The 26,436-nt window shown below is 37.8% G+C and overlaps 1 protein-coding gene across 1 annotated transcript in view; it reads right to left on the reverse strand.

The window, feature by feature from the left end:
• The window catches only part of GPR149 (G protein-coupled receptor 149), a 69,081-nt gene extending 46,962 nt beyond the window's left edge, over positions 1 to 22,119 (reverse strand). Inside the window, exons 1-3 of the mRNA XM_032631224.1 lie at positions 21,103 to 22,119; positions 19,812 to 20,004; positions 14,232 to 14,689 (exon numbers count right to left, since the gene is read on the reverse strand). Coding sequence (XP_032487115.1) covers positions 14,232 to 14,689; positions 19,812 to 20,004; positions 21,103 to 22,119 — 1,668 coding nt within the window. The remainder of the gene's footprint in view (positions 1 to 14,231; positions 14,690 to 19,811; positions 20,005 to 21,102) is intronic.
• Between the last annotated feature and the right edge of the window lie 4,317 nt (positions 22,120 to 26,436).

A 26,436-nucleotide genomic window follows, 5' to 3' on the forward strand; every position in this document is an offset into this window, starting at 1 on the left:
AATAATAGTATGGCTAATAACCTAGTGATTAAAATAAATACCTATGATCTCATACTGATACAAATAAGTAAACAGAGGAGAAGAGATAACTTTTTCTTACAGGAGAATTCCAATAATAAATATAGAAGAAATTATAAAAATAGAAAATCACCTTCACATAATAATTGTTACAGGCAAGGTTCATCATTAATGCTAAAATTAGTGGGCAAAAGTATGATAGGAAGCAGAATATTTGCATAGCCTCAAAATATCTCCCTACAAGATACTTATAAATTACAAAAGGAAAAATAGTAACTTTACATGGAGAAATCTGGTAGACCTCACCTCTACTAAGTGCTCAAAGTTTACATCACCATCATAAGACATATCAACATCATGTACCTCTTGATATGATGTGCTGGGAAGGGCAAACATCATTTCTGTGTTATTCTTGTCAAAAATGCATAAGCTCAATTGATTAATAAGCATATGTTAATTGCAAATTGAAGGATATTCCAGAAATAAACCAAAACAAAACAAACTGGCTGGTTGTCTTCAAAACTGTCAAAATCTAAGACACAGAAAGACTGTGGAACTGCGATAGATTGAAGAATCTGAGGAGACATGACAACAAATGCAGTAAGGAACTGAGGATCAGGTTCTGGACCAGAAAGAGGACATCAGCAGGACAGCTGGCAAAACTGAAATAAGGTCTATAAATTGGTTATTAATTCCCTAATAATTACATTATCATCATGTAACATGTTAACATTAATAGAAGCTGGATAAAGGATATATTAGAACTCTCATACTATTTAAAAAACTGTTTTGTAACTCTAAAATTAGTTCATAATAAAATGTTTTAAAAATGTAGTGTTTCCAGCCATTTGAGTTCAAATAAGGGATAACACTCAACAGGAGTTGTAGAAGAGATTCAAGCCATAACTGGGCGATTCCAACACATAGCCTGTAAGGCCTCCTTAAAACATGAGGCTTTTTTGAGGATATTAACAGAATCCTTAGCTTAAGAAGTGAATTATAGGATTCTACACAAGCTTTGACCCAATGCTAATCCCCTTGAATCCATAGAAAGTGAACAGTTAGCTCAGTTTTACTTCATTTCAGCAAATGATACATGCTGTGAGGATCACAAAATCTGTTATGAAATATTCAAATTAGTTTACAATGAAATTCCCTTAGTTTCAACTTTCAAGACTTTAAATACTTGAGAACAAATTTACATTTGTGAATGAGTTTTAAACCACACTCTAAATAGCCATTCTAAACGATACCAGATAATCACACAAATGACGCAAACAATTTAAATCAGGTGAAAATTATACTCTTAAGTGGACAAAGCAGATGCCAAAACAGTACGTGCAATATGATCCCATTTTTGTCAAAAGTGAAAATATATGCTTAGGAAAGAGCCTAAAGTTTTATATGATAAAATGTAAACAGTGATTAACTCTGGGTGGTTAGAAGTGGGTGTTTTTCTTTGCTTATCAGCAATTTCTAAGTTTTCTACAATAATTATATTACCTTATAATCATAAAAAATAAGGATTATAAATGTTTTGAAAAAAGAAAGCAGTATAACAATTTTTCAGGTCTCTGAACAGTGAGTGGAACTAACCACTCCAAACAAACGGATGTAGCTAAATATAAAATATCTATATTCCAAACACTCATTTTGTGTTAGGCTACATCTTTGCCTTGAGGCTACAAATAGGAGGTGATAAGTAAGTTTTTCTCCTAGTCACTTCAGTTAAAAATGTCAAAAATTACTCAGAGAACAAGTTTCAGCATTTGCAATTATCAAGCTGACAGTGTCACAGGAAAACAGTTTATTTTTTAAAGTGAAAAGAGAAGATGCACTTTTTTTTAGGGAGAGGAAAGAGATATGCATACTAGGGTATCTTCTTCAAGTCTTATTTCACTTTATGGGGCATATGTTGAATGAAGAGGATTGATTTTGCCCCACTCTTTAAACTAGTATCCATCTCCTAGTGATTAGATGTTAAAACTGTACTTCTTAAATTTTAGAAAGAAGTACTTAAATTAAGTACTTAAACTGGGGTTGGTTCAGATACACATTACTGATTCTGTAGGTCTGGGATGGGACTTTGATTTCGTACCAGTCACCTGGGGGTTTGTCAGAAATGCAGAATCTCAGACCCTATCTCAGATCTACTCAATCATAATCTACATTTTAACAAGATCCCCATTTGACTTACTTGCACATTAAAGTTTGAGAAGCTTGGATCTAAAGAACCCAAAATCAGTTAAATAGGCATTTGCTTTCTATAGTTTTCTATGAAAAGGATTTAAAGAAATAATAATATTAAAAAAAGATTACAGAAACCAATATTGCCCCTGAACTCTGTGAGCAAACACAACTTTAATTTGTAAAACTATTTTTAGATAGTTAATTTTAGATAGTTAAATCATTTTCCTTAAAAGAAAAATTAAATTTCTTTGATTCCCCAGTGACCGTAAAGTTAGTTCTGTTGGTTTATTCATCCTTATACTAAATGGTGTGTAGCTAATTCAAAAGCAATCATTTCCCCCATTTGACTCTCATTTGAGAAGAATTTTTTCAGAATCTGGTTGGCTATATTCTATTGGCATAGTGAAGGACCTTTCATCTTTCAAATACTATGATGATACAGAATTATTAGTGGGACTAAGTGACATAGTGACAGCATATCTTTGCTTCTGATTTACAGTAATAAATGAGTTTCTAGAGCTCTAAGACAACACATTAAAACAAAAGAAAACGGGATCCATGGATAACTTGATGAGCTTAGTATTAAAAGAGAAAATTAGAGTGATCTCCCATAAGTTACTAAATTATTTTATAAGTACAATTTTCTTTATTCATAGATGACAAAACTTTGGGGTTGTGGAAAATCATTATTCACTTGAGGAACAGTCATACCATGGCGACCACATTAAAACTTTGTAACCGAAGAACTCTGGCATTTCTGACTATTTTTTCTGAATTTTTAAACAGTAAACTGCTTAGGACTCTACTTACTAGGGGTCCAAAAAGAAGTGATTGTGTGGCTAAGTGTAACACAATTTTAGTCTTACAAACACTCTCACCTGTGACACATTTTATTGGATCACATTTAAACCTACTGAAGCCATTCTACTCCCATTTCCTTTATAATTTAACCTTGATCTGACACTCTCACTCCTACCAGGATTTCCAACAAGATATACTGAGAATTTGTTTACTCACATAAACTCTAAAAAAAAGTAAGCGATGTGTATTGTAAAAATATAGTAAGGCTCATTAAATACATTTTAAATCAAACCTGCTTTTTTTTTATAGCCTAAAAACAAAGAACATACGCAATTCAATATAGTACCATTAGATATGAACTGATAAACTGAACCTAAATATTTGAAAGTACAACCATAGAAAATAAAAAGAGATAGTGTTTTCATAGAGTTATTAGAGTATCTATCAGTTTATTGTATCACTGTAAGATACATAAGTTAACTCTGCTTTCAGAGCAAAGAAGGGACTTGGAAGAAAAGGATGAAAAGAAAGTGCTTTCTAAGTCACCACCTACTCCCATGAAATATCTGTTGGTGAAGAATAGGGTAAGAGTTAAAACCGGTCTTTGGTCAGAGGAAAAGTTGTCATAAGCTTTTCAACTCTAAATGTATTTTTGTTATAATGTTAATCTTTAGGTCCACAGGTGATTTTGCTAAGGGAAAGTCATACAAATAACATCAGCCTGTGGCATAAGGACTTCTTACTGTTGTTTTAAATTTATGATAGTATTTCATTTAATTTTAATTAGTTTCTTAAAATATCAAATTTACTTTTCCTGAATATTGTATTATCTATTTAACCACTAAACATTTTTTACAAGTATCATTTTAAATCAGTTTCCTGAACTACTTGCTCTTCATAAATGTTAAAATATTAATACTTAATAAGCAAATCTTTGTAGTTGAAAGATACCTGAATTGATAAACATTTTATGCTTTCCATGTAGCATTTTTGTTTGTTTGTTTTACAGAGGTGTGTAAGTTGTGCTGCACCATTCTCGTAAGACAACATGCTTATATGTAAACAGTATCTGATCTTTTCACATATTTCTAGATGTGTTTAATTGATTATATTCTCCAAAATATAACTCAGGCTTTTAAATGAGGGCTGTATGTTGTGTTAGCTCAGATGGCATTTCCCACTGCTTTGACAAAATACATTAGAAAATGAAGTCATTTCATTACATGAAATGTGATGAAGTAATGTTGAGTGGAAAAAAAGCAAGTCCCAGAAATGATACCATCTTTAGAAAGCTCAAGAGAAGCAAACTAAGGAATATATTGTGTTAGAAATACATTCATTTGTGTTAAAACAGTAAAACAAATAAGCATGAGGAAGATTCAAGATAGCTGAAACCCCTAAGGGGTGAGCGTGAGGATGGAATAGGGGAGTGGCACACAGGGTACTGTAGTTGCAGGTTACTGAGATATACACACACATACATGCTTCATAATATTACTTAATTTTTAAGTGCAAGAAAACCAGGTGGATTAGATTATTTAGGAACAAATTGATGACGATATTGTAGGGATTCCCCTCTTAGCTGGGGTATCACATTGTTCTAAAAATACTGAGCAGTGTATACTGTCAGTAATACAATTTTCACTGTATTTTGCAATTTACAGCAAATATTTAGATTTTTTTGAGATACCTAATCACCATGAATAATTATTTTTAATCATATATTTTGTTTTATTATCCAACTTTTAAAACTGGTGATATCAAAGAAAAACTAGTAGTTTTAATTAATCAAGGAGAATAAAGGAAATCTCAGATTATTCTGTTCATATTCATAGTTGGTGTTAGATGGTCATACTTGTGATGAATGACTGCACTATTACTAGCAGATATTTGAAAAACTATAGTTTTGATTCCAGAGATTAGGGGCAAGTGGACTCTGATTTACGTTAAGTCATGTAGAAAAAGGTATCTTTTCCTAGTAAATCAATTGTGTGGAAGGCAAGAGCAACTTTAATTATCAGGTATGAGCGTTTGGAGGAAAGAACAATCTTATATCAATATCACACTACAATTTCAATAAAATAAGAAGTACCCCTCATCATTCTAGGCAGGTTTAAATCTAGGAAAGAATGGGATGAGCTTAAGGTACACATTCTTTCATTATAAAACTTCATATAGGGACTTCCCTGGTGGCGCAGCGGTTAAGAATCCGCCTGCCAATGCAGGGGACACAGATTTGATCCCTGGTCCAGGAAGATTCCCACATGCCACAGAGCAACTAAGCCCATGTGCCACAACTACTGAGCCTGCGCTCTAGAGCCCGTGAGCTACAACTACAGAGCCCACATGCTGCAACTACTGAAGCCCACGTGCCTAGAGCCCATGCTCTGCAACAAGAGAAGCTACAGCAATAAGAAGCCTGTGTACAACAACGAAGAAGCAACGCAGCCAAAATAAATAAATAAACAAATAAATAAAAATTTAAAAAAATTATATAATTATTCTTCAATCCTTAAAAGGATGGAACATTTAGCAGGGTTTTTGCAAAGATTCACTTGGGTCTATTCTGGAATAGGTCTTTTTTTCCTCGCTGAGTATTAGAGGGACTAGTTCCAGCAAGACTAATAGGCAAAGTGGATACATAAGGTGTGGTACATATATACAGTGTAATATTACTCAGCCATAAAAAGGAACAAAATTGGGTCATTTGTAGAGACGTGGATGGACTTACAGACTGTCATACAGAGTGAAGTAAGTCAGAAAGAGAAAAACAAATAGTGTATATTAACGCATATATGTGGAATCTCGAAAAATGGTACAGATGAACCGGTTTTCAAGGCAGAAATAGAGACACAGATGTAGAGAACAAACGTATAGACACCAGGAGGGGAAACAGGGGGTGGCTGTGGTGGTGTGATGAATTGGGAGATTGGGATTGACATATATACACTAATGTGTAAAATAGATAACTAATAAGAACCTGCTATAGGGGGGCGCCTTTAAGATGGCAGAGGAGTAAGACGTGGTGATCACCTTCCTCCCCACAAATACATCAAAACTACATCTACATGTGGAACAACTCCTACAGAACACCTACTGAATGCTGGCAGAAGACCTCAGACTTCCCAAAAGGCAAGAAACTCGCCATGTACCTGGGTAGGGCAAAAGAAAAAAGGAAAACCAGGGACAAAAGAATAGGTATGGGACCTGCACTTCTGGGAGGGAGCTGTGAAGGAAGCTCATTCACTGGCAGGGACGGTGTGGGCAGCAGGGGGAGCTTCGGAGCCGCGGAGGAGAGGGCAGCAACATGGGTGCGGAGGGCAAAGCAGAGAGATTCCCGCACAGAGGATTGGTGCCAACCAGCACTCAACAGCCCGAGAGGCTTGTCTGCACACCCGCGAGGATGGGCGGGGGCTGGGAGCTGCGGCTCGGGCTTCGGAGGTCAGATCCCTGGGAGAAGACTGCAGCTGGCTGCGTGACCACAGCCTGAAGTGGGCTAGTGCGCCACAGCTAGCCAGGAGGGAGTCTCTGAAAATCTCTGGACCTGCCTAAGAGGCAAGAGACCATTGTTTCAGGGTGTGCGAGGAGAGGGGATTCAGAGTACCGCCTAAATGAGCTCCAGAGACGGGGGTGAGCCGAGGCTATCAGCGTGGATCACAGAGATGGGCATGAAACACTAAGGCTGCTGCTGCCGCCACCAAGAAGCCTGTGTGCAAGCACAGGTCACTATCCACACTTCCCCTCCCGGGAGCCTGTGCAGTCTGCCACTGCCAGGGTCCTGTGATCCAGGGACAACTTCCCCGGGAGAACACATGGTGCACCTCAGCCTGTTGCAACGTCATGCTGGCCTCTGCCACCGCAGGCCCGCCCCCCATTCTGTACCCTTCCCTCCCCCCGGCCTGAGTGAGCCAGAGCCCCCTTATCGGCCGCTCCCTTAACCCTGTCCTATCTGGGTGGGGAACAGACACCCTCAGGAGATCTACACGCAGAGGCGGGGCCAAATCCAAAGCTGAACCCCAGGAGCTGTGCGAACAAAGAGGAGAAAGGGAAATCTCTCCCAGCAGCCTCAGGAGCAGCGGATTAAATCTCCACAATCAACTTGATGTACCTGCATCTGTGGAATACCTGAATAGACAACAAATCACCCCAAAATTGATGCGGTGGACTTTGGAAGCAACTGTAGACCTGGGGTTTGCTTTCTGCATCTAATTTGTTTCTGGTTTTATCTTTATCTTAGTTTAGTATTTAGAGCTTATTATCATTGGTAGATTTGTTTATTGATTTGGTTGCTCTCTTCCTTTTTAAATTATATATACATATATATATATTTCCTTTTTCTCTTTTTTGTGAGTGTGTATGTGTATGCTTCTTTGTGTGATTTTGTCTGTATAGCTTTGCTTTTGCCATTTGTCCTAGGGTTCTGACTGTCTGGTTTTTTTTAGTATAGTTTTTCAGAGCTTGTTACCATTGGTGGATTTGATTTTTGTTTTTTTGCTCTCTTCTTCCTTTTTCACTTCTTTTTTTTATTACTGTTTTATTTTTAATATTTTTTCTTTTCTTTCTTTCTTTTTTCTTTCTTTCTTTTTTTTATCTCCCTTTTCTTCTGAGCCGTGTGGCTGACAGGGTCTTGGTGCTCTGGCTGGGGGTCAGGCCTGAGTCTCTGAGGTGAGAGAGCCGAGTTCAGGACATTGGCCCACCAGAGACCTCCTGGCCCCATGTAATATCAAATGGCGAAAGCTCTCCCAGAGATCTCCATCTCAACACTAAGACCCAGCTCCACTCAAAGACCAGCAAGCTACAGTGCTGGACATCCTATGCCAAACAACTAGCAACGCGGGAACACACACCCACCCATTAGCAGAGAGGCTGCCTAAAATCATAATAAGGCCACAGACACCCCAAAACACACCACCAGACGTGGACCTACCCACCAGAAAGACAAGATCCAGCCTCATCCACCAAAACACAGGCACCAGTCCCCTCCACTAGGAAGCCTACACAACCCACTGAACCAACCTTACCCACTGGGAGCAGACACCAAAAACAATGGGAACTATGAACCTACAGCCTGCAAAAAGGAGAACCCAAACACAGTAAGTTAAGCAAAATGAGAAGACAAACACACAGCAGGTGAAGGAGCAAGGTAAAAACCCACTAGACCAAAAAAAAAAAAAAAAGAGGAAATAGGCAGGCTACCTAAAAAAGAATTCAGAGTAATGATAGAAAAGATGATCGAAAATCTTGGAAATAGAATGGAGAAAATACAAGAAATGTTTAACAAGGACCTAGAAGAACTAAAAGCAAACAAACAATGATGAACAACACAATAGATGAAATTAAACATTCTCTAGAAGGAATCAATAGCAAACAACTGAGGCAGAAGAACGGATAAGCGACCTGGAAGATAAAATAGTGGAAATAACTACCACAGAGAAGAATAAAGAAAAAAGAATGAAAAGAATTGAGGACAATCTCAGAGACCTCTGGGCAACATTAAATGCACCAACATTCAAATTATATGGGTCCCAAAGGAAGAAGAGAAAAAAAAAGGTACTGAGAAAATATTTGAAGAGATTACAGTTGAAAACTTCCCAAATATGGGTAAGGAAATAGTCAATAAACCCCAGAAAGCACAGAGAGTCCCACACAGAATAAATCCAAGGAGAAACACACAAAGACACATATTAATCAAACTATCAAAAATTAAATACAAAGAAAAAATATTAAAAACCACAAGGGAAAAGCAACAAATAACAAACAAGGGAATCCCCGTAAGGTTAACAGCTGATCTTTCAGCAGAAACTCTGCAAGCCAGAAGGGAGTGGCAGAACATATTTAAAGTGATGAAAGGGAAAAACCTACAACCAAGATGACTCTACCCAGTAAGGATCTCATTCAGATTTGATGGACAAATTAAAACCTGTACAGATAAGAAAAAGCTGAGAGAATTCAGCACCACCAAACCAGCTCTACAACAAATGCTAAAGGAACTTCTCTAGGCAGGAAACACAAGAGAAGGAAAAGACTTACAATAACAAACCCAAAACAATTAAGAATATGGTAATAGGAACATACAGATTGATAATTACCTTGAATGTAAATGGATTAAATGCTCCAACCCAAAGACACAGACTGGCTGAATGGATACAAAAACAAGACCTGTACATATGCTGTCTACAAGAGACCCACTTCAGACCTAGGAACACATACAGATTGAAAGGGAGGGGATGGAAAAAGATATTACATGCAAATGGAAATCAAAATAAAGCTGGAGTAGCAATTCTCATATCAGACAAAATAGGCTTTAAAATGAAGAATATTACAAGAGACAAAGAAGGACACTACATAATGATCGAGGGATCGATCCAAGAAGAAGATATAACAATTGTAAATATTTATGCACCCAACATAAGAGCACCTCAATACATAAGGCAAATGCTAACAGCCATAAAAGGGGAAATCAACAGTAATATCATCATAATAGGGGACATTATCACCCCATTTTCAACAATGGACAGATCATCTAAAATGAAAATAAAAAAAGAAACACAAGCTTTAAATGACACATTAAACAAGATGGACTTAATTGATATTTATAAGACATTCCATCCAAAAACAGCAGATTACACTTTCTTCTCAAGTGCTCATGGAACATTTTCCAGGATAGATCATATCTTGGGTCACAAATCAAGCCTTGGTAAATTTTTAAAAACTAAAATTGTATCAAATAGCTTTTCTGACCACAACACTATGAGACTACCTATCAACTACAGGAAAAAATCTGTAAAAAATACAAACATATGGAGGCTAAACAATACACTACTTAATAACGAAGTGATCACTGGAGAAATCAAAGAGGAGATCAAAAAATACCTAGAAACAAATGACAATGGAGACATGATGACCCAAAACCTACGGGATGCAGCAAAAGCAGTTCTAAGAGGGAAGTTTATAGCAATACAATCCTACCTCAAGAAACAAGAAATATCTCAAATAAACAACCTAACTTTACACCTAAAGCTATTAGAGAAAGAAGGACAAAAAACCCCAAGTTAGCTGAAGGAAAGAAATCATAAAGATCAGATCAGAAATAAATGAAAAAAAATGAAGGAATGGAGAGCAAAGATCAATAAAACTAAAAGCTGGTTCTTTGAGAAGATAAACAAAATTGATAAACCATTAGCCAGACTCATCAAGGAAAAAAAGGGAGAAGACGCAAATAAATAGAATTAGAAATGAAAAAGGAGAAGTAACAACTGAGACTGCAGAAATACAAAGGATCATGAGTGATTACTACAAGCAACTATATGCCAATAAAATGGACAACCTGGAAGAAATGGACAAATTCTTAGAAAAGCACAGCCATCTGAGACTGAACCAGGAAGAAATAGAAAATAAAAACAGACCAATCACAAGCGCTGAAATTGAAACTGTGATTAAAAATCTTCCAACAGGGCTTCCCTGGTGGCGCAGTGGTTGAGAGTCTGCCTGCCGATGCAGGGGACACGGGTTAGTGCCCTGGTCCAGGAAGATCCCACATGCTGCAGAGCGGCTGGGCCCATGAGCCACGGCCACTGAGCCTGCGCATCTGGAGCCTGTGCTCCACAACGGGAGAGGCCATAACGGTGAGAGGCCCGCATACCGCCAAAAAAAAAAAAAAAAAAAATCTTCCAACAAAGAAAAGGCCAGGAAAGATGGCTTCACAGGTGAATTCTATCAAACATTTAGAGAAGAGCTAACACCTATCCTTCTCAAACTCTTCCAAAATATAGCAGAGGGAGGAACACTCCCAAACTCATTCTACAAGGCCACCATCCCCCTGATACCAAAATCAGACAAAGATGCCACAAAAAAGAAAACTACAGGCCAATATCACTGATGAACATGCAAAAATCCTCAATAAAACACTAGCAAACAGAATTCAACAGCACATTAAAAGGATCATACACCATGAGCAAGTGGGGTTTATCCCAGGAGTGCAAGGATTCTTCAATATGTGCAAATCAATCAATATGATAAACCACATTAACAACTTGAAGGAGAAAATTCATATGATCATCTCAATAGATGCAGAAAAATCTTTTGAGAAAATTCAACACCAATTTATGATAAAAACCCTCCAGAAAGTAGGCATAGAGTGAAACTACCTCAATATAATAGAGGCCATAAATGACAAACCCACAGCCAACATTGTTCTCAATGGTGAAAAACTGAAAGCATTTCCACTAAGATCAGGAACAAGACAAGGTTGCCCACTCTCACCACCACTATTCAACATAGTTTTGGAAGTTTTAGCCACAGCAATAAGAGAAGAAAATGAAATAAAAGGAGTCCACATCAGAAAACAAGAAGTAAAATTGTCACTGTTTGCAGATGACATGATACTATACATAGAGAATCCTAAAGATGCTACCAGAAAACTATTAGAGCTAATCAATGAATTTGGTCAAGTAGCAGGATACAAAATTAATGCACAGAAATCTCTGGCATTCCTATACACTAATGATGAAAAATCTGAAAGAGAAATTAAGGAAACACTCCCATTTACCACTGCAACAAAGAGAATAAAATACCTAGTAATAAACCTACCTAAGGAGACAAAAGACCTGTATGCAGAAAACTATAAGACACTGGTGAAAGAAATTAAAGATGATACAAATAGATGGAGAGATATACCATGTTCTTCGATTGGAAGAATCAACATTGTGAAAATGACTCTACTACCCAAAGCAATCTACAGATTCAATGCAATCCCTATCAAACTACCAATGGCGTTTTTCACAGGACTAGAACCAAAAATTTCACAATTTGTATAGAAACACAAAAGACCCCCAATAGCCAAAGTGATCTTGAGAAAGAGAAACGGAGCTGGAGGAATCAGGCTCCCTGACTACAAAGCTATAGTAATCAAGACAGTGTGGTACTGGCACAAAACCAGAAATATAGATCAATGGAACAGGACAGAAAGCCCAGAGATAAACCCATGCACATAAGGTCACCTTATCTTTGATAAAGGAGGCAAGAATATACAATGGAGAATGGACAGCTTCTTCAAGAAATGGTATTGGGAAAACTGGACAGCTACATGTAAAAGAATGAAATCAGAACACTCCTTAACACCATACATAAAAATAAACTCAAAATGGATTAAAGACTAAATGGAAGGCCAGACACTATAAAACTCTTAGAGGAAGACATAGGCAGAACACTCCATATCAATCTCAGCAAGATCCTTTTTGATCCACCTCCTAGAGAAACGGAAATAAAAACAAAAATAAACAAAGGGGGCTTCCCTGGTGGCGCAGTGGTTGAGAGTCCGCCTGCCGATGCAGGGGACACGGGTTCGTGCCCCGGTCTGGGAGGATCCCACATGCCGCGGAGCGGCTGGGCCCGTGAGCCATGGCCGCTGGGCCTGCGCGTCCGGAGCCTGTCCTCCGCAACGGGAGAGGCCACAACAGTGAGAGGCCCGCGTAACGCATAAAAAAAAAAAAAAATAAAAAATAAACAAAGGGACCTAATGAAACTTAAAAGCTTTTGCACAGCAAAGGAAACCATAAACAAGGCGAAAAGACTGCCCTCAGAATGGGAGTAATACTTGGAAATTAAGCAACTGACAAAGATTTAATCTCCAAAATATACAAGCAGCTCATGCAGCTCAATATCAAAAAAACAAACGACCCAATCCAAAAATGGGCAGAAGACCTAAATAGACATTTCTCCAAAGAAGATATACAGATCGCCAACAGACACATGAAAGAATGCTCAACATCACTAATCATTAGAGAAATGCAAATCAAAACTACAATGAGGTACCACCTTACACCAGTCAGCATGGCCATCATCAAAAAATCTACAAACAGTAAAGGCTGGAGAGGGTGTGGAGAAAAGGGAACCCTCTTGCAGTGTTGGTGGGAATGTAAATTGATACAGCCACTATGGAGAACAGTATGGAGGTTCCTTAAAATCTAAAAATGGCACTATCATAACACCCAGCAATCCCACTCCTGGCATATACCCTGAGAAAACCATAATTCAAAAGGGTCATGTACCACAATGTTCATTGCAGCTCTGTTTACAATAGCCAGGAAATGGAAGCAACATAAGTGTCCATTGACAGATGAATGGATAAAGAAGATATGGCACATGTATACAATGGAATATTACTCAGCCATAAAAAGAAATGAAACTCAGTTATTTGTAGTGAGATGGATGGATCTAGAGACTGTCATACAGAGTGAAGTAAGTCAGATAGAGAAAAACAAATTCTGTATGCTAACACAATCTATATGGAATCTAAAAAAAAAATGGTTCTGAAGAACCTAGGGGCAGGACAGGAATCAAGATGCAGACATAGAGAATGGACTGCAGGACATGGGGAGGGGGAAGGGTAAGCTGGGATGAAGTGGGAGAGTGGCATGGACATATATTCACTAACAAATGTAAAATAAGATAGCTAGTGGGAAGCAGCTGCATAGCACAGGGAGATCAGCTAGGTGCTTTGTGTCCACCTAGCAGGGTGGGACTGGGAGGATAGGAGGGAGATGCAAGAGGGAGGGGATATGGGGATATATGTATACGTATAGCTGATTTACTTTGTTATACAGCACAAACTAACACTCCATTGTAAAGCAATTATATTCTAATAAAGATTTTTTTTAAAAAATCTAATAAAGATATCTTTATAAATATCTAATAAAGATATCTTAATAAATATCTAATAAAGATGTTTAAAAATCTGCTGTATAAAAAAATAAAATTTAAAACAAAAAAAAGACAGCCAAGCTATGTGAATAGTAGAGTTGCAAAAGGACTACCTGTCTACTGGTAGTTGGATAAACATTTGCCCCAAAACCTGTTTTGGACACTTGTGTAAACTTTTCAGGTGAATTAAAAATATAAAACCTACAAGTTTACTAATTTGAAATAAGTTTTGAGAGTCTAGTCTGAATTTACACAGATTACTTGAGGTTAAAATAGAGGCTCGTCTCAAAGATCCTGTTTAGCTCTGCCAATTCCAAAATAGATAGAATTTGACTGAAAATGTAGAACTAATTAAAAAAATTTAAAAAGACACTTTGAAATAAAACTTAGTATTATGGAAATTAATTAAGTGAAGATAACCTTGGAGTTGGATGAATGAAATAAGCAACAGATAATTTTTTTGCATGCTGTCATATTTGGTATCACTTTTAATTTAAGAGGAATAACAACCTTTACTGTACCTGACGAGGGGTTCTTTCTGATTTACTCCTACACCATTCCCAGTCTGAAAGGTCTGGTTTCTGACTCTCCTCATGAGAAAGTCTTCTTTCTGGCCCTTCCAAAAGGGTGGTTTCATCATATTTAATATCACCTTCTGTTTTTTCAGAGAGCAGTGGATCAACACCCTTTTCATTGTGGGAATCCTGTTTAGCATCTATAATATCAGTGTTTGTGCATTTGTTGATGCCTTTTAGTGTGGAGCTGTCCAGAGAGGGCGTGGTACTGATTTCCACCTTTATGGCATTGAATACATTATGAGAGTCTCTCTGAGAGTCTTTTGTAGTTTTGCACTCATAGTTCATGAGATTGTGATAGGATATTGAATTTTCATGATCATCATAGTAATCTTCATGTGCTATTTTATAAATTCCATAACTTCGTTGAAATGATAGATTGAATTCAAAGCATCTCCTCTTGGCTATGTAAAAACAAAAACAAAATTCCATGATTAGGAAGATAGATATAAACAGTGCTTGGATATACAAAATGAATAAAAATAGGAAAGTGAATTCAACCTGATTAGTTGAATTATCTTCGTTTACTTCTTGTCAATTATGCAAAGCAACTGTGCCTCGCAAATTCAACCATCTTATCACTCTGGGCCTAACTGTTCTCACTTATACAATGGAAGGCTTGAAATACATACAACCCCAGAACACTGAAGTCTTTAAAGAAATTTTATGTAAAAAATTGATCCATAAATTAGAATAGCCTCATATCCACTCAGTTTTAGTTTTAGCTCTATCAGTCTACCAATTATCTCTACATTTCTTTATTTGGGGATAAAATACATTGTTTATAAATTTTATTTTGCTACAACTTAATTATTAAAAAGCTCTAAATATTACTTGAGCTATTCTGCTGGCAATACCAACAACAGATATAACTGCTTTAAATATTTTGATGTATATCATTCCTGACATTTATATGTTTATAAATGCATACAGTAAAAATTAGATAATGCTACAATACAGTTTTTAAACTTTTAAAAATAATATGTACATTTCTGAATAAATTTGAAATGAATTTTAAAGAAGAGTCTATAGACATATTTCTGTGAACTGAAGCACTTTACAACATGTATATACCTGATTAACTACAAGAGCAGTTTAGCAGGAACACATAAAACTTTCCATGTTTTAAATCAGGTGAAATATGATAGTATCTTACATATAGCACTACTATTTGGTGAATACTGTATAAAGTCTTAGTAGAATAACACATGAGAATGTGACAGAAGTGATACAATTGTTGTATGTGAACATCATTAAATACTAGATAATTTTTGTGTATTAAGAATGAAGCTATATCAAGATGGTAGACAAAATGCAATGTAATGTTTTGATTTTCATCTTCCAAACATGGCTCATTTCAAAATGTTTTTCTACTTGGGTAGTTCTGTGTTTTATAGCACACATTTAGCTATCCTTGGTGGAAAAATTTATTAAAAACTATAAAATTTCTATGAGAACAGGTAAAATTTGATTCATTTTACAATACAACCTCATGTCATTCATATGCTGATTCTATTACTGAAATTGTCTCAGAACTGAAGATTTACAAACCAATTCTGCTGACTGAAAGAGAATTTATAGGTATCACTCATTATTTGAGCCAAAACATTCATTGAGCCAGGATACAAACAAAAATTTCTATTCAAAGAAAATGGAAAAGTAGAAACAGATGTTAACATTATACACTATTTCATTTACAGTAATACTTAACTTTTTCTAGTAATATAGTCCAGTAAAATTAAATTAGAATTTTTAAGTAACTTTAATAGTGTGAAAGCTGAAGGAACTAAAAGACGTTTTAGTTATTGTTGGGTTTCCTTTTTCTCTAAAAAAAGTTATAAAGTGACAAGTGGTCAATTCAAGGATATTAAGCAAACAAAACTGTCATAAAATCCCAATTTTATCATATAAATGGATATCTATGGCTATATATTTTATTAGCTGTGTATTATAACTATGAAATATATAAAGCAAAAGTGAGTAAGGTTTTTAAAGAACTGTGCAGAATGTGTCGATGGAGAATCTCCTTCCACATCACTGGGTGCAAGAAGCAGTCTGAGGTAGGCTATGAGAAGGAAGTGTGATTGAGAAAGATACAGTGGGGAACTAGAGCATTCCAGGGACAGTTATGCACAAAGGTCATGACATTTAACAAAACAACAACCCTACATAATAAAAGGCATATTGGTTCTATTTTGCATTTGAGAAAACTGAGGCTGATAGAAGAAACCTACCTAAGATTACTTACCTGGTAAAGAGATTTTAATTTAAAGCTGACTCCAGAATTGAAGTCATTAACCTCTATTTGAAATTGCTTTACTGCTAATCAGATCCATGAAGTATGTTAATGGAAGCAGAATGTCCCTGATGTGCTATCTTTGAGTTAAGGGAAGTACATTAATTATGAAATGTTACCAATAGAAACATTTCTTGTTATTGACTTTTCCTTAACACTAGAGGTAAATTCTGACTAACCAATGAAGGTAATAGGCTATAACGACAAAACAGAGTTGACAATATTTGACTAGTAACTTACAAGAAACTTAGAAGAATAGAGTCAGGGTCTTTTGAAGTCTACAGTACACTTATGAAAAAAAAGTATAATGTTACATTTGCTCTGAAAAGCAAAACCCTGGATACGGCATGAAATAGCTCTAGTCTTCTGCTTTTAATCACATCTTACTAATGACAATTTTAGACATAAGTAATTATATCAGCTTATATATATACATAATTCTTCAGAGTAACATGTCAGCAGATACTTTGACTTTGTCAAAAAACAGAAGCTGAAAATCTGAATTTTATAGAAAATATTTTATTTTAACTGTTTATTTAATTTAAAAAAGAACGCATCATGTCATGCAAACCAAATGGGTCTGAAAGCCATATCCAATCCATATGTCTACCACCTGAGACCTCTGTGTTAAAACCAGCTTTTTTTAAACCACTTTTGTTTTGAGACACTAGTAATACAGATTATTGTTGAAAACAGGAGAGAACTGTTATTTCTGGAAATTATTTTCCATTACTGACATTCATTTTCTGGCTGCATGTCTCTCAGTATCCATACAGTGAAGCTGAGATGTAGAATTATCCTTACATCACCAAAATGAACCTACGGTAAATATGAGTTAGGAAAAAATATTTTCCTTTTCTTGTTTCTGGAGTTCCCAGCAAAAGAATGTAAAAGGGGGATATTAATTTATTAAGGAGAAAAAGCTTAAATGTGACACTGGAGCCATCAAAGTACTATAACTACATAGAATCAAAGTACTACAACTGATCAAGCACCTGCCCACCTGAGGATGAGCCGTCTTTGGAGTTTCAAAATTCTGTTTTTGTGTCATCCTAGCAATAGGAAAATTTATGGTGGGTCCTCAGACAAGGAAAGTGCATCATTCTTATAATTTTCCTGTGGCAGAGCCTAGGCTCAAGTGAGAGAGTGCCATGGACATATATTCACTACCAAATGTAAAATAGATAGCTAGTGGGAAGCAGACACAGCACAGGGAGATCAGCTCAGTGCTTTGTGACCACCTAGAGGGGTGGGATAGGGAGGGTGGGAGGGAGACGCAAGAGGGAGGAGATATGGGGATATATGTATATGTATAGCTGATTCACTTTGTTATAAAGCAGAAACTAACACACCATTGTAAAGCAATTATACTCCAATAAAGATGTTAGAAAAAAAAAAAAGAGAATGGAGCCATTTTAAACTAACGTTTCTCACAACATTTTATTCTCAAAGCCATGCCTCTCTAAGCTCACATTTCAACACCTTCCCTGAAATTTTAAAATGAATACAAATAAGGGCAACGATAATTTTAGAGGAAAAATATTATTTTGATCTTGAAAGGCATGGTTCTAATTTCAAACATGAGATATTAGCAGGATTATTGATTCTGCTAGTCTGCTGTAGTTTCTTCTATTTTGTGCAGTATAAGACAGAAGCGCTTCCTAGACCATTTATAGGGATAGATCTGTTGCATTGCTTTGTTTTCAGCTCTGATAGAGGTGCCCTTCAGTTCTTAAAAATGACTGCCCTAAATTCTTCTTGTCTCTCTCACAATTTTAAATACTCTAAGATGGGGTTAGTTCATTAATTTAGTGACAAAATATTAATGTTTGATAGAATGGTAGAACTTTCAGGCTTGTAAGTGATTTTTACATGTTCTACGTTCTTCTATGTGGTTCAAAAAGATTTATTATTAATTTTCTGTGTCACTGTTGCTCTGGATATTAATATCCAAAAGCACATAATTATTACAAGTTCCATGGTTATTTTATTTTAAGTGCATAGATGAATTTGGCATCTATTAACAATAAAACTTCATGGCATCCTTAATACTAAAAAAAATCTTCTGGTCATTTGAAAATTATCTAGACATTAAATGTCATGAATACATGGAAAATGACCAGTTCATGACTATTTAATGTTTATAAAATAAACCTGTTGAAGAACTGATTGCAGAATATTCTTTAATAGTCTCCAGTTTTCATAGCCCTAAAATAGTCTAAGATGGACTGTTTTTATTTATTCTTTCTTCTCTGTTAAAGAATAATATACCTGCTTATTCTGAGCAAAGGACAATTAATGGAACAGTTAATTCAGCATACACTAATGTAGTCTTGGATTTATTAAATGGTAGAACATCCTATCTTTTGTCTGGAATGACAAAAAAATATCCTTTTCCTTATGGAAGAGTCAGAATATACAGGTCATTCTTCAACTTTTCCTGTCTCAGAATAGGAACAATTACACTCTAGTGAGTTTTATAATTGACCGCACTCCTGGTCTAGAGGTACTCTTTAGAACATAGTTGGTTTTTTTTTTTTTTTTGGTTTGTTTGTTTATTTTAAGTAACTGGCATGGCTAGATTCATACATGAACATACATTGACAAACTCTGCCACCTTTGTCCTTTTTTGAAATTATAGGTGTTTGTGGGGTTGTTTTGTGTATATATGTATGTTTTCTAAAAGCAGAGGCAAACACTTAAAATTTGTTTTGGAACTGTTTTTAGTCACTCCTATTGCTTACTCTGAAAACTTTCCAAAACCCTGAAAGAATATAAGGAGCACACTAAAGAAAATGCTTTTCTTTATTGTTCCACTCAGCAATAATGAACTTTAATATAATGAGTTTTTAACTTTTCAAAGATGCAGACTTCTCATACGTAGATTTGGGAGGGGGAGTTATTTTCTACTCTAGGCTAAGAGGTATGGTAGATATAACACCTAAAGGCCTTTGTTGACTTCATGCTGTTTTGAATAAATTCTCTTCTTTTCTTACCTAAAATAATTATTCAATGTACAAGCAGTTCACAGAGCTGTTTTAAACTTGCCTCATTTAAAACTTACTCCAATATTGTGCTAACAATTGTTTCACATTATAATTTCTTCCATTTACCACTTCATTTGTCCTTGGACTCTTCATCCCCTACTCAGGCAACTCTCTCAACAGACCACCTTTCTGTATTTGACCATATGCATATTGTTCCCAACCTCTGCACTGTTCAGGACTTACGTTTTTTCCCATCAGACGTCACTGCATATGTGTTCTGCTTGCAGTTGATGATGCAGCCACAGGGCAAGTGTGTCCAGTGTTTGGACAAGACAAACACTGGAGTTACAGTGGTGGCCAGGAGGGTTAGCAGAAAGCTGAGCGTCTCAAAGGGAAGGCTCTGAAACCCCACGACGTGCTGGACCACCATGTGGATCTGCAAAAGCAGAGAGCTTCAGACCTATCCTAGGATAACATTTTCCATTTTGCCAAGCCTTTCCCTCAAGCATGCTGCCCCAGCTCCCTTCTCCAGGGCCCTTTCCTGTCTGAGAGCCAGAAGCTCTATTCCTGGGCTGGCATTCTCAGTTTGGGTGATGGACTGGGAATCCTTGGGAGGAGGCCCGCTGCTCCAGACTGCACAGGCTTTGAGGGTTTCCACTCTTGACAGCCTGGTCTGTGCTAGCTGCCAGCTCAAGTTTCCACCAGGGAAACACAGTCACAATACAGAAAATGCTATCCCAGAAAACAGGCAAGCATGTGTGAAACCTGTACCTAGTACTCCAGATGTCCTTTGTCACATCCCTGGCCCCTCACCTCTGCCAGGTTATGCTTGTCACACTAGGGCACCACCTGCCACCTCTCAGCTGGGCTCTTTCCTGGAGGCTTGAACAAAAGCCTGTTTTGTCTACTTTCTGCTGTCTCTACTTCTGACCACGCCTCTCCTGTTTCCCTGCTGGGGATGGGCGGTGTCCTTACTAGGGAGAAACGGAGCAGAGAGAAGGGCATGACAGGATTGGGGGCAAAAACCCTCTTTACTGAATACTCCCAGATATCGCTACGAGAGAAAAGGACACCCTTGACCATGAGAGATCTCAGAAAACTAAGTCTCTCGCGCCTGAAAGCACTCCCCATACTCCTCCCCAGTTTTTTTTTTTTTTTTTGGCACGCGGGCCTCTCACTGCTGTGGCCCCTCCCGTTGCAGAGCACAGGCTCCGGACGCGCAGGGACCGGGGCACGAATCCGCACCCCCCGCACTGGCAGGCGGACTCCCAACCACTGCGACACCAGGGAAGCCCCTCCTCCCCAGTTTTGAACCGAGAAGCACTTAGCAGCAAAGGCTTCGCGGCTGCTAGTCCTACCCGTGAACTGCCTTCCTCCAAGTGCTTCTCTAAAACCAAGTGAGATACATTCGTAAGCGGACTTAATGCACGTCTCTGGGTAACCCTCCAAACCGGGGAGGGTGGTCCCAACACGCACTCATACTGCCTGGCACACAGCCCCCGCCCCCGCGCGCCGTGAGCAACCGCACTTTTACCATCATGGGCAGCCAAAGGGTGACTTTTGTCATCGCTAAGATCAAAGAAAAGCGCTTCTGCGCTACGCTCACGGTGAAGCTCCTGGTGCCATAGAGAGTCCCCCGGTCCTCACGCTTGCAGGCTCCAGCCACAGCGGTAGCACCGCGCCCCGGCCCCTGCCCCAGCCCTACCCTCGCGGGCAGACCCGGTCCAAACACGGTGTCCGAGCTCGGGGAGCATCCTCCAGAGCACCGCAGGGCCGGGCCCGGAGCATCATCTGGGGACAGGGAAAGCACTCTCCCCCGCGTTGAAGGGGTCCCTGGAGTGGAAGCTCCGCGGGAAATTTCCTGGTAGTTGGCGTGGAGTCTTGGCGGCTCCTCCGAACACAGCAACTGGTGAGTGAGGGGGACCGAGAGGCCGGCGAGGAGTCCGAAGGCCGAAGTGTACACAGCGAAAAGTAGCAGCACGTAGGAGCTGGAGCAGTCGGCCAGGCAGCCCCAAGGCGTGCGTACAAAGGCGCCCCAGCCGCACAGAGGAAGCGCGGAGAGCAGCAGACTGGCTGCCCACACCGTCAGCGCCACGCCGAGCACCTGGCCGGATCTTCTGGAGGCTGCCTGGCTCCCCACAGCCCTGTGCATCGTGTAAAAGTTGTAGGAGACTAAGAGAGTCGCCTTCAAGTTGCTCGAGAGGCCCTGGCATAAATATAGTAAGGCAGAGGTGGTGCACAGAGACTGGAAGTAGTCAGAGACCTCATTTGGCCACTGCAAAAACATGAAGATGGTCACCGACAAGACGCTCATGAGATCATCCCCAGACCAGGAAGCCACAAGCATGGACACAACAGTTCTGTTCCGCGTTTTCATTAGGGAAACTAGTGAATAAATGCTGCCTGCCAGGGCTGCGAGAGTCATTAAGCCTGTCAGGCAAAAAAGATAGATATTCACGGTTCCTGGCGGATTTAAAAGATCTGTCGAATTATGATTTTCTTTCCACAGGCTAGAGTCATTTGTTGATAAGTTACTGAGAAATACAGACATTATCCTTGGTCAATATTTAATTTCTTTTTCAATGAGTCTATAAATATTCTCAAAATTAAGCATGGCTGTTAGTTGCAAATCAGATCTCATTATCTCCTATCAAGTTTCCCTCAAGATGTTCACCAGTCAGTCCCGGCAGAAAATGGACAACTCTCCTTTAGATCTGACTCAACCCATATTTTAAAATTGGGTTCCACTTAAAGCAGCAATAAGAAACTTTTCAACATTTCAATTAAAAACAGACAAACCAAAAACTCCCTCCTGAAACCAGCACGTTTCAGGCATGAAAGCAAAACCTCCTCAAGTAGATTGAAAAACAATGATGTGTGGGTCCTTTCGGGTCCTTCTTATGGAGCAAAGCAGCTTTGGCTTGAGGTAATCAAACTCTATTCAGTTTTTAAGAGCAGTAAAATGATGCATTTGGTTCCAGAGCTGGATTCAAAGGCAGAGAGCTTATCAGGCAGTTTTCAGCTTTGCCGGTTCAGAGACAAAGAGAGACAGAGAGAAAATGAGAGAGAGAGTGAGTCACTGAGCACAGCTCCCCATCGGAACCGCTGTGTTCTTCAATCAGCCTGTGATCCTCAGAGCTGCAGGAAGGAGGAGTCAGCTCCAAGCAGGAGAGAAGCAGGAACAAAAGGGAGGGGAGTCCAGTGTGTGAGCGAAATGATGTACATCTCCTCAGCCTGCCTTATTCGGAGCAAGAGACAATGTTTTTGCTAAGCCTTCCCCTTCGGTTTTGACATATAAAACTAACCCAAATACTTGCTCAGGCTTGATGTGAATGACAAATAACCACTTTGAGAGGTCCAAGCTACTCTACTAAGGGGCTGCTTTTACTCTTATCTAGACCTCTCTGTTCCATAATCCACTGCAGGAAGAATATCATTAATGCCATTTTTAAGAAAATAGGAGGTACCAGCTTTGTTTGTTTTAAAAATATATATTGTACTTACTAATAAGAATGTCATTATGGTCCTCACTACACTACAGATTTTGCAGAATCTTTGCGTGGAGCCATTCTAACTTTAGCCATGTAACTATTTTATGTCAATGTCATAAAGTAAGCAAGCTTCCGTTTGAATAAATAATATTTCTAGTTGTTAAAGTCAGATGGCATTATATAGGGAGTAAAAAGGAAGTTATCTCACAAAAACATTTTTAACCAGAGTATTGGGGTGTTTGGTAAAACAATTGAGTCTCTGAACTCATTTTTTAAATTAATTAATTAATTAACATCTTTATTGGGGTATAATTGCTTTACAATGGTGTGTTAGTTTCTGCTTTATAACAAAGTGAATCAGCTACACATATACATATATCCCCATATCTCCTTCCTCTTGTGTCTCCCTCCCACCTCGCTGGTTTTGCAAGATGAGTGGTTTAGCAAAGAAGTAACAGACAGCAATAGTTCTGGTCAAGCATTTCCCAGCATGCTTTGGGGGTAGTATTCCTCCTCAGCTCAGCCTCATGACCTGAGGGCTGTCTTTCCACACACAGTGCTGAAGTCTGAAGGAAAGCAGGGAAAGGGAAAGGAGAACATTCATTTGGTAATGGTCTAAGTACATGGAAGTGGCAATAGAACTCTGAACATTCCTTTCATTTTAGAGGTAACGGAAGCTACATTTTGAACCTGAATCTGTTCAAGGGAAAAGTAATTGTATTAGTCATTGCCAGCCATAACCGTCAATAAACAGTGGGCCCTTCACTTATCTTGACATATTGTTTGATTTCCCCTTCACTCAGCCACCTGTGACAGCCAGCTCAGCACTCTGGCTCTTCCTACTGATAGTAATAGACCTTGCAGTGTAGTGTGATTAAGAAGGCTCTGGGTTACCTTTCCATATGGTATTTAACCCTGGAGTTTTAGTGGGGTTGGACAATACGTATCACATTGTTCAAATGCAATGAGTGGAAATAAATAATGGCTGTCACAATACCACTTGAGGCTTGGGGACATTCCTTCTGTCATTACCATCATCTCTGGGTTTTCTATTAAATATATTTTTGAAAAGGGGCAGGACACCTAACCACCATGCTGCCCTTGTCTCTACGATATGACAGAAGGGGCAAGAGTGTTAGTACATTTCCAAAGGTTGGTGGTGGAATTGCAGCCAGCAGGGAGCTAGGAGAGAAATCTGAATTTGATTCCAAACTGTGCTACTGCTGTCTGTGTAAACTTGGGCAAAAATTCTTATACTTTCTCTGGGTATCTGTTTCCACATCTGTAAAATAAGGGGACTTGACTGGATTATTTTTAGGTCCTTTCAAGTTCTAAAATTGAATGATATAATTTTTAAATAGTTCAGGTTAACTTTATCTTAATTTTATTTTCTGCCTACTTCACAATAATCAACATTGAATTGATGCTTGGGTTCTCCATGCTTTCTCTTTCCCTGCTGTGATGACATGGAGGCCCTTGTCAATATGAAGAAGATATAAGATTCAAGCAGCCTGGAATGTTAGGCCAACTGAAGGATCATGGCTGCCCTGGAGGGCTGTGAGAACCTACAGTAAGTTTTGTATGAGTAAGAAGTAAAGTTTGTTGTGTAAGTCACTGTGTTTTGGGGGTTGATTGTTATCGGATGGTAACTCAGCTCATCCTAATACGGTTAGGTATAGAGTTGCCCCAACAGTTAGTAAGTGGTAGAGCCAGTTTTTAAAATCGTAGCCTGGCTTTGCATTCTTAATCACAACACACACACATTTTCTAATTGCCCCCTCTTAGCACCTCATGATTGGGAACATTTCCAAGGAATGTTCACAATTATAAAGTTTTGTTTCTGTTTTTCTTTCTCAGAAAGCATGTTTGAAATATCTCATTTTTCAAAGTTGTAGTTCATAAACAACCTTTTACCAAACTTTATGTTTTTTAATATATATAATATATATACACACATTGTGTATATATATAATAAATATGTATATTATACATGAGTTTTTTGAAAGTTGTAAGCCTTCCCCTTAGCCATAATCTCATTTTCTTTGCAATATCCTCCAGAGCTAAAAAAAAAAAAAGAATCACCCTAACTGCCTTTCAAGTAACCAGGGTAACATTTAGGAGTCTGGGGAGAAAGATTTCTAAGAAGCCCCTTTGTGCCTTAGATTTACTCAGTTCTTGTGAATTAGCCTTGCTCCTCTTGTCTCATTTATGATAAATCTTTAAACATTCAATTATTGAAAATCCTGTCTGCTAATTACTTAATAATGCAAATTTAACTTGATTTAAATTGACATTATGATTACACCAGAACAGCTTAAGTGAAGATGTTATTTATTGTCCCACTGCTGCTTTGGTTACTTTGAAACATATAGCATTAGAGACTATAAAACAATCTAGAGAGAATTTCATGGAAAAACTTTTGTTAGGCTTTTAGTTTATGAAGTCCTTGATGGGATTGTACCTTTGCAAAGAACTGCAGGCAACTCATTTTTCTAAAAGTCTACAGTATATCTGAAAAGCCTCAAAAAGTAGGAAACAGCAGAAAAAATTCTGGCTGAATATGGTTAAATAACATCCTTAGCAATGCAGAGCTTTGGCAATAAAAAAGTAACCACAGAATCAGATGGAGACATTTAGTCTTGTATTATGAAAATTAAAAAAAAGCATCACAGATAAACTTAATCATAACATTTCTTTGTTTCTAAAAATATAGGATGTAACCAAAACATTTTAAAGGACTGGTCCAGGTTAAGACTCTTACTAACTTATCATCAAAGCTCAAGCGAAAGATATCATAAATTATCCAATGCATATGCATACATATACATAATATGTAAAGTCTAGAATTTATGAATATAAATATATAATACACATATAAATTTATAACATATGTGAATATATATATGTAACATACAGATTGTATTAAACATATGCATACTCTGCTTTAGCTGATAGTTTCCAAAAAAAGTCACCAGCAATTTGGTGTCATAGGAGAGCCCAAATGCTGTGATTTATTTTCTTCTTTTTCAAAGTCTCACCAGAAATGTACAATATTTAAAACTGTCTAATAACTTTGAATAAGGACACAATTCAACTTGGCGCCAAGTCAGAGAGATTAATTTCATATATATATGAATGTGTATATATGTTAATGTAGAACAGTTACAGAGAGAAATAGGTTTACTGTTAATGGTCACTCTTTTTATTCATTCTGGGCAAAGATCTTCATGGTAGTTCTGAAGGTCCAGCTAGTCATATAATAAAGATTATATCTGGAGGAGAGTTTTAATATAGAGCTGGGGAAGCATTGAGTGGACTGAGAATGACTGAATCCACTCCATAGAATAAAAATATAAATAATATATAGTTATTCTAAC

The sequence above is a fragment of the Phocoena sinus genome, chromosome 4, assembly GCF_008692025.1.
Source record: "Phocoena sinus isolate mPhoSin1 chromosome 4, mPhoSin1.pri, whole genome shotgun sequence".
Lineage (NCBI taxonomy): Eukaryota > Metazoa > Chordata > Mammalia > Artiodactyla > Phocoenidae > Phocoena > Phocoena sinus.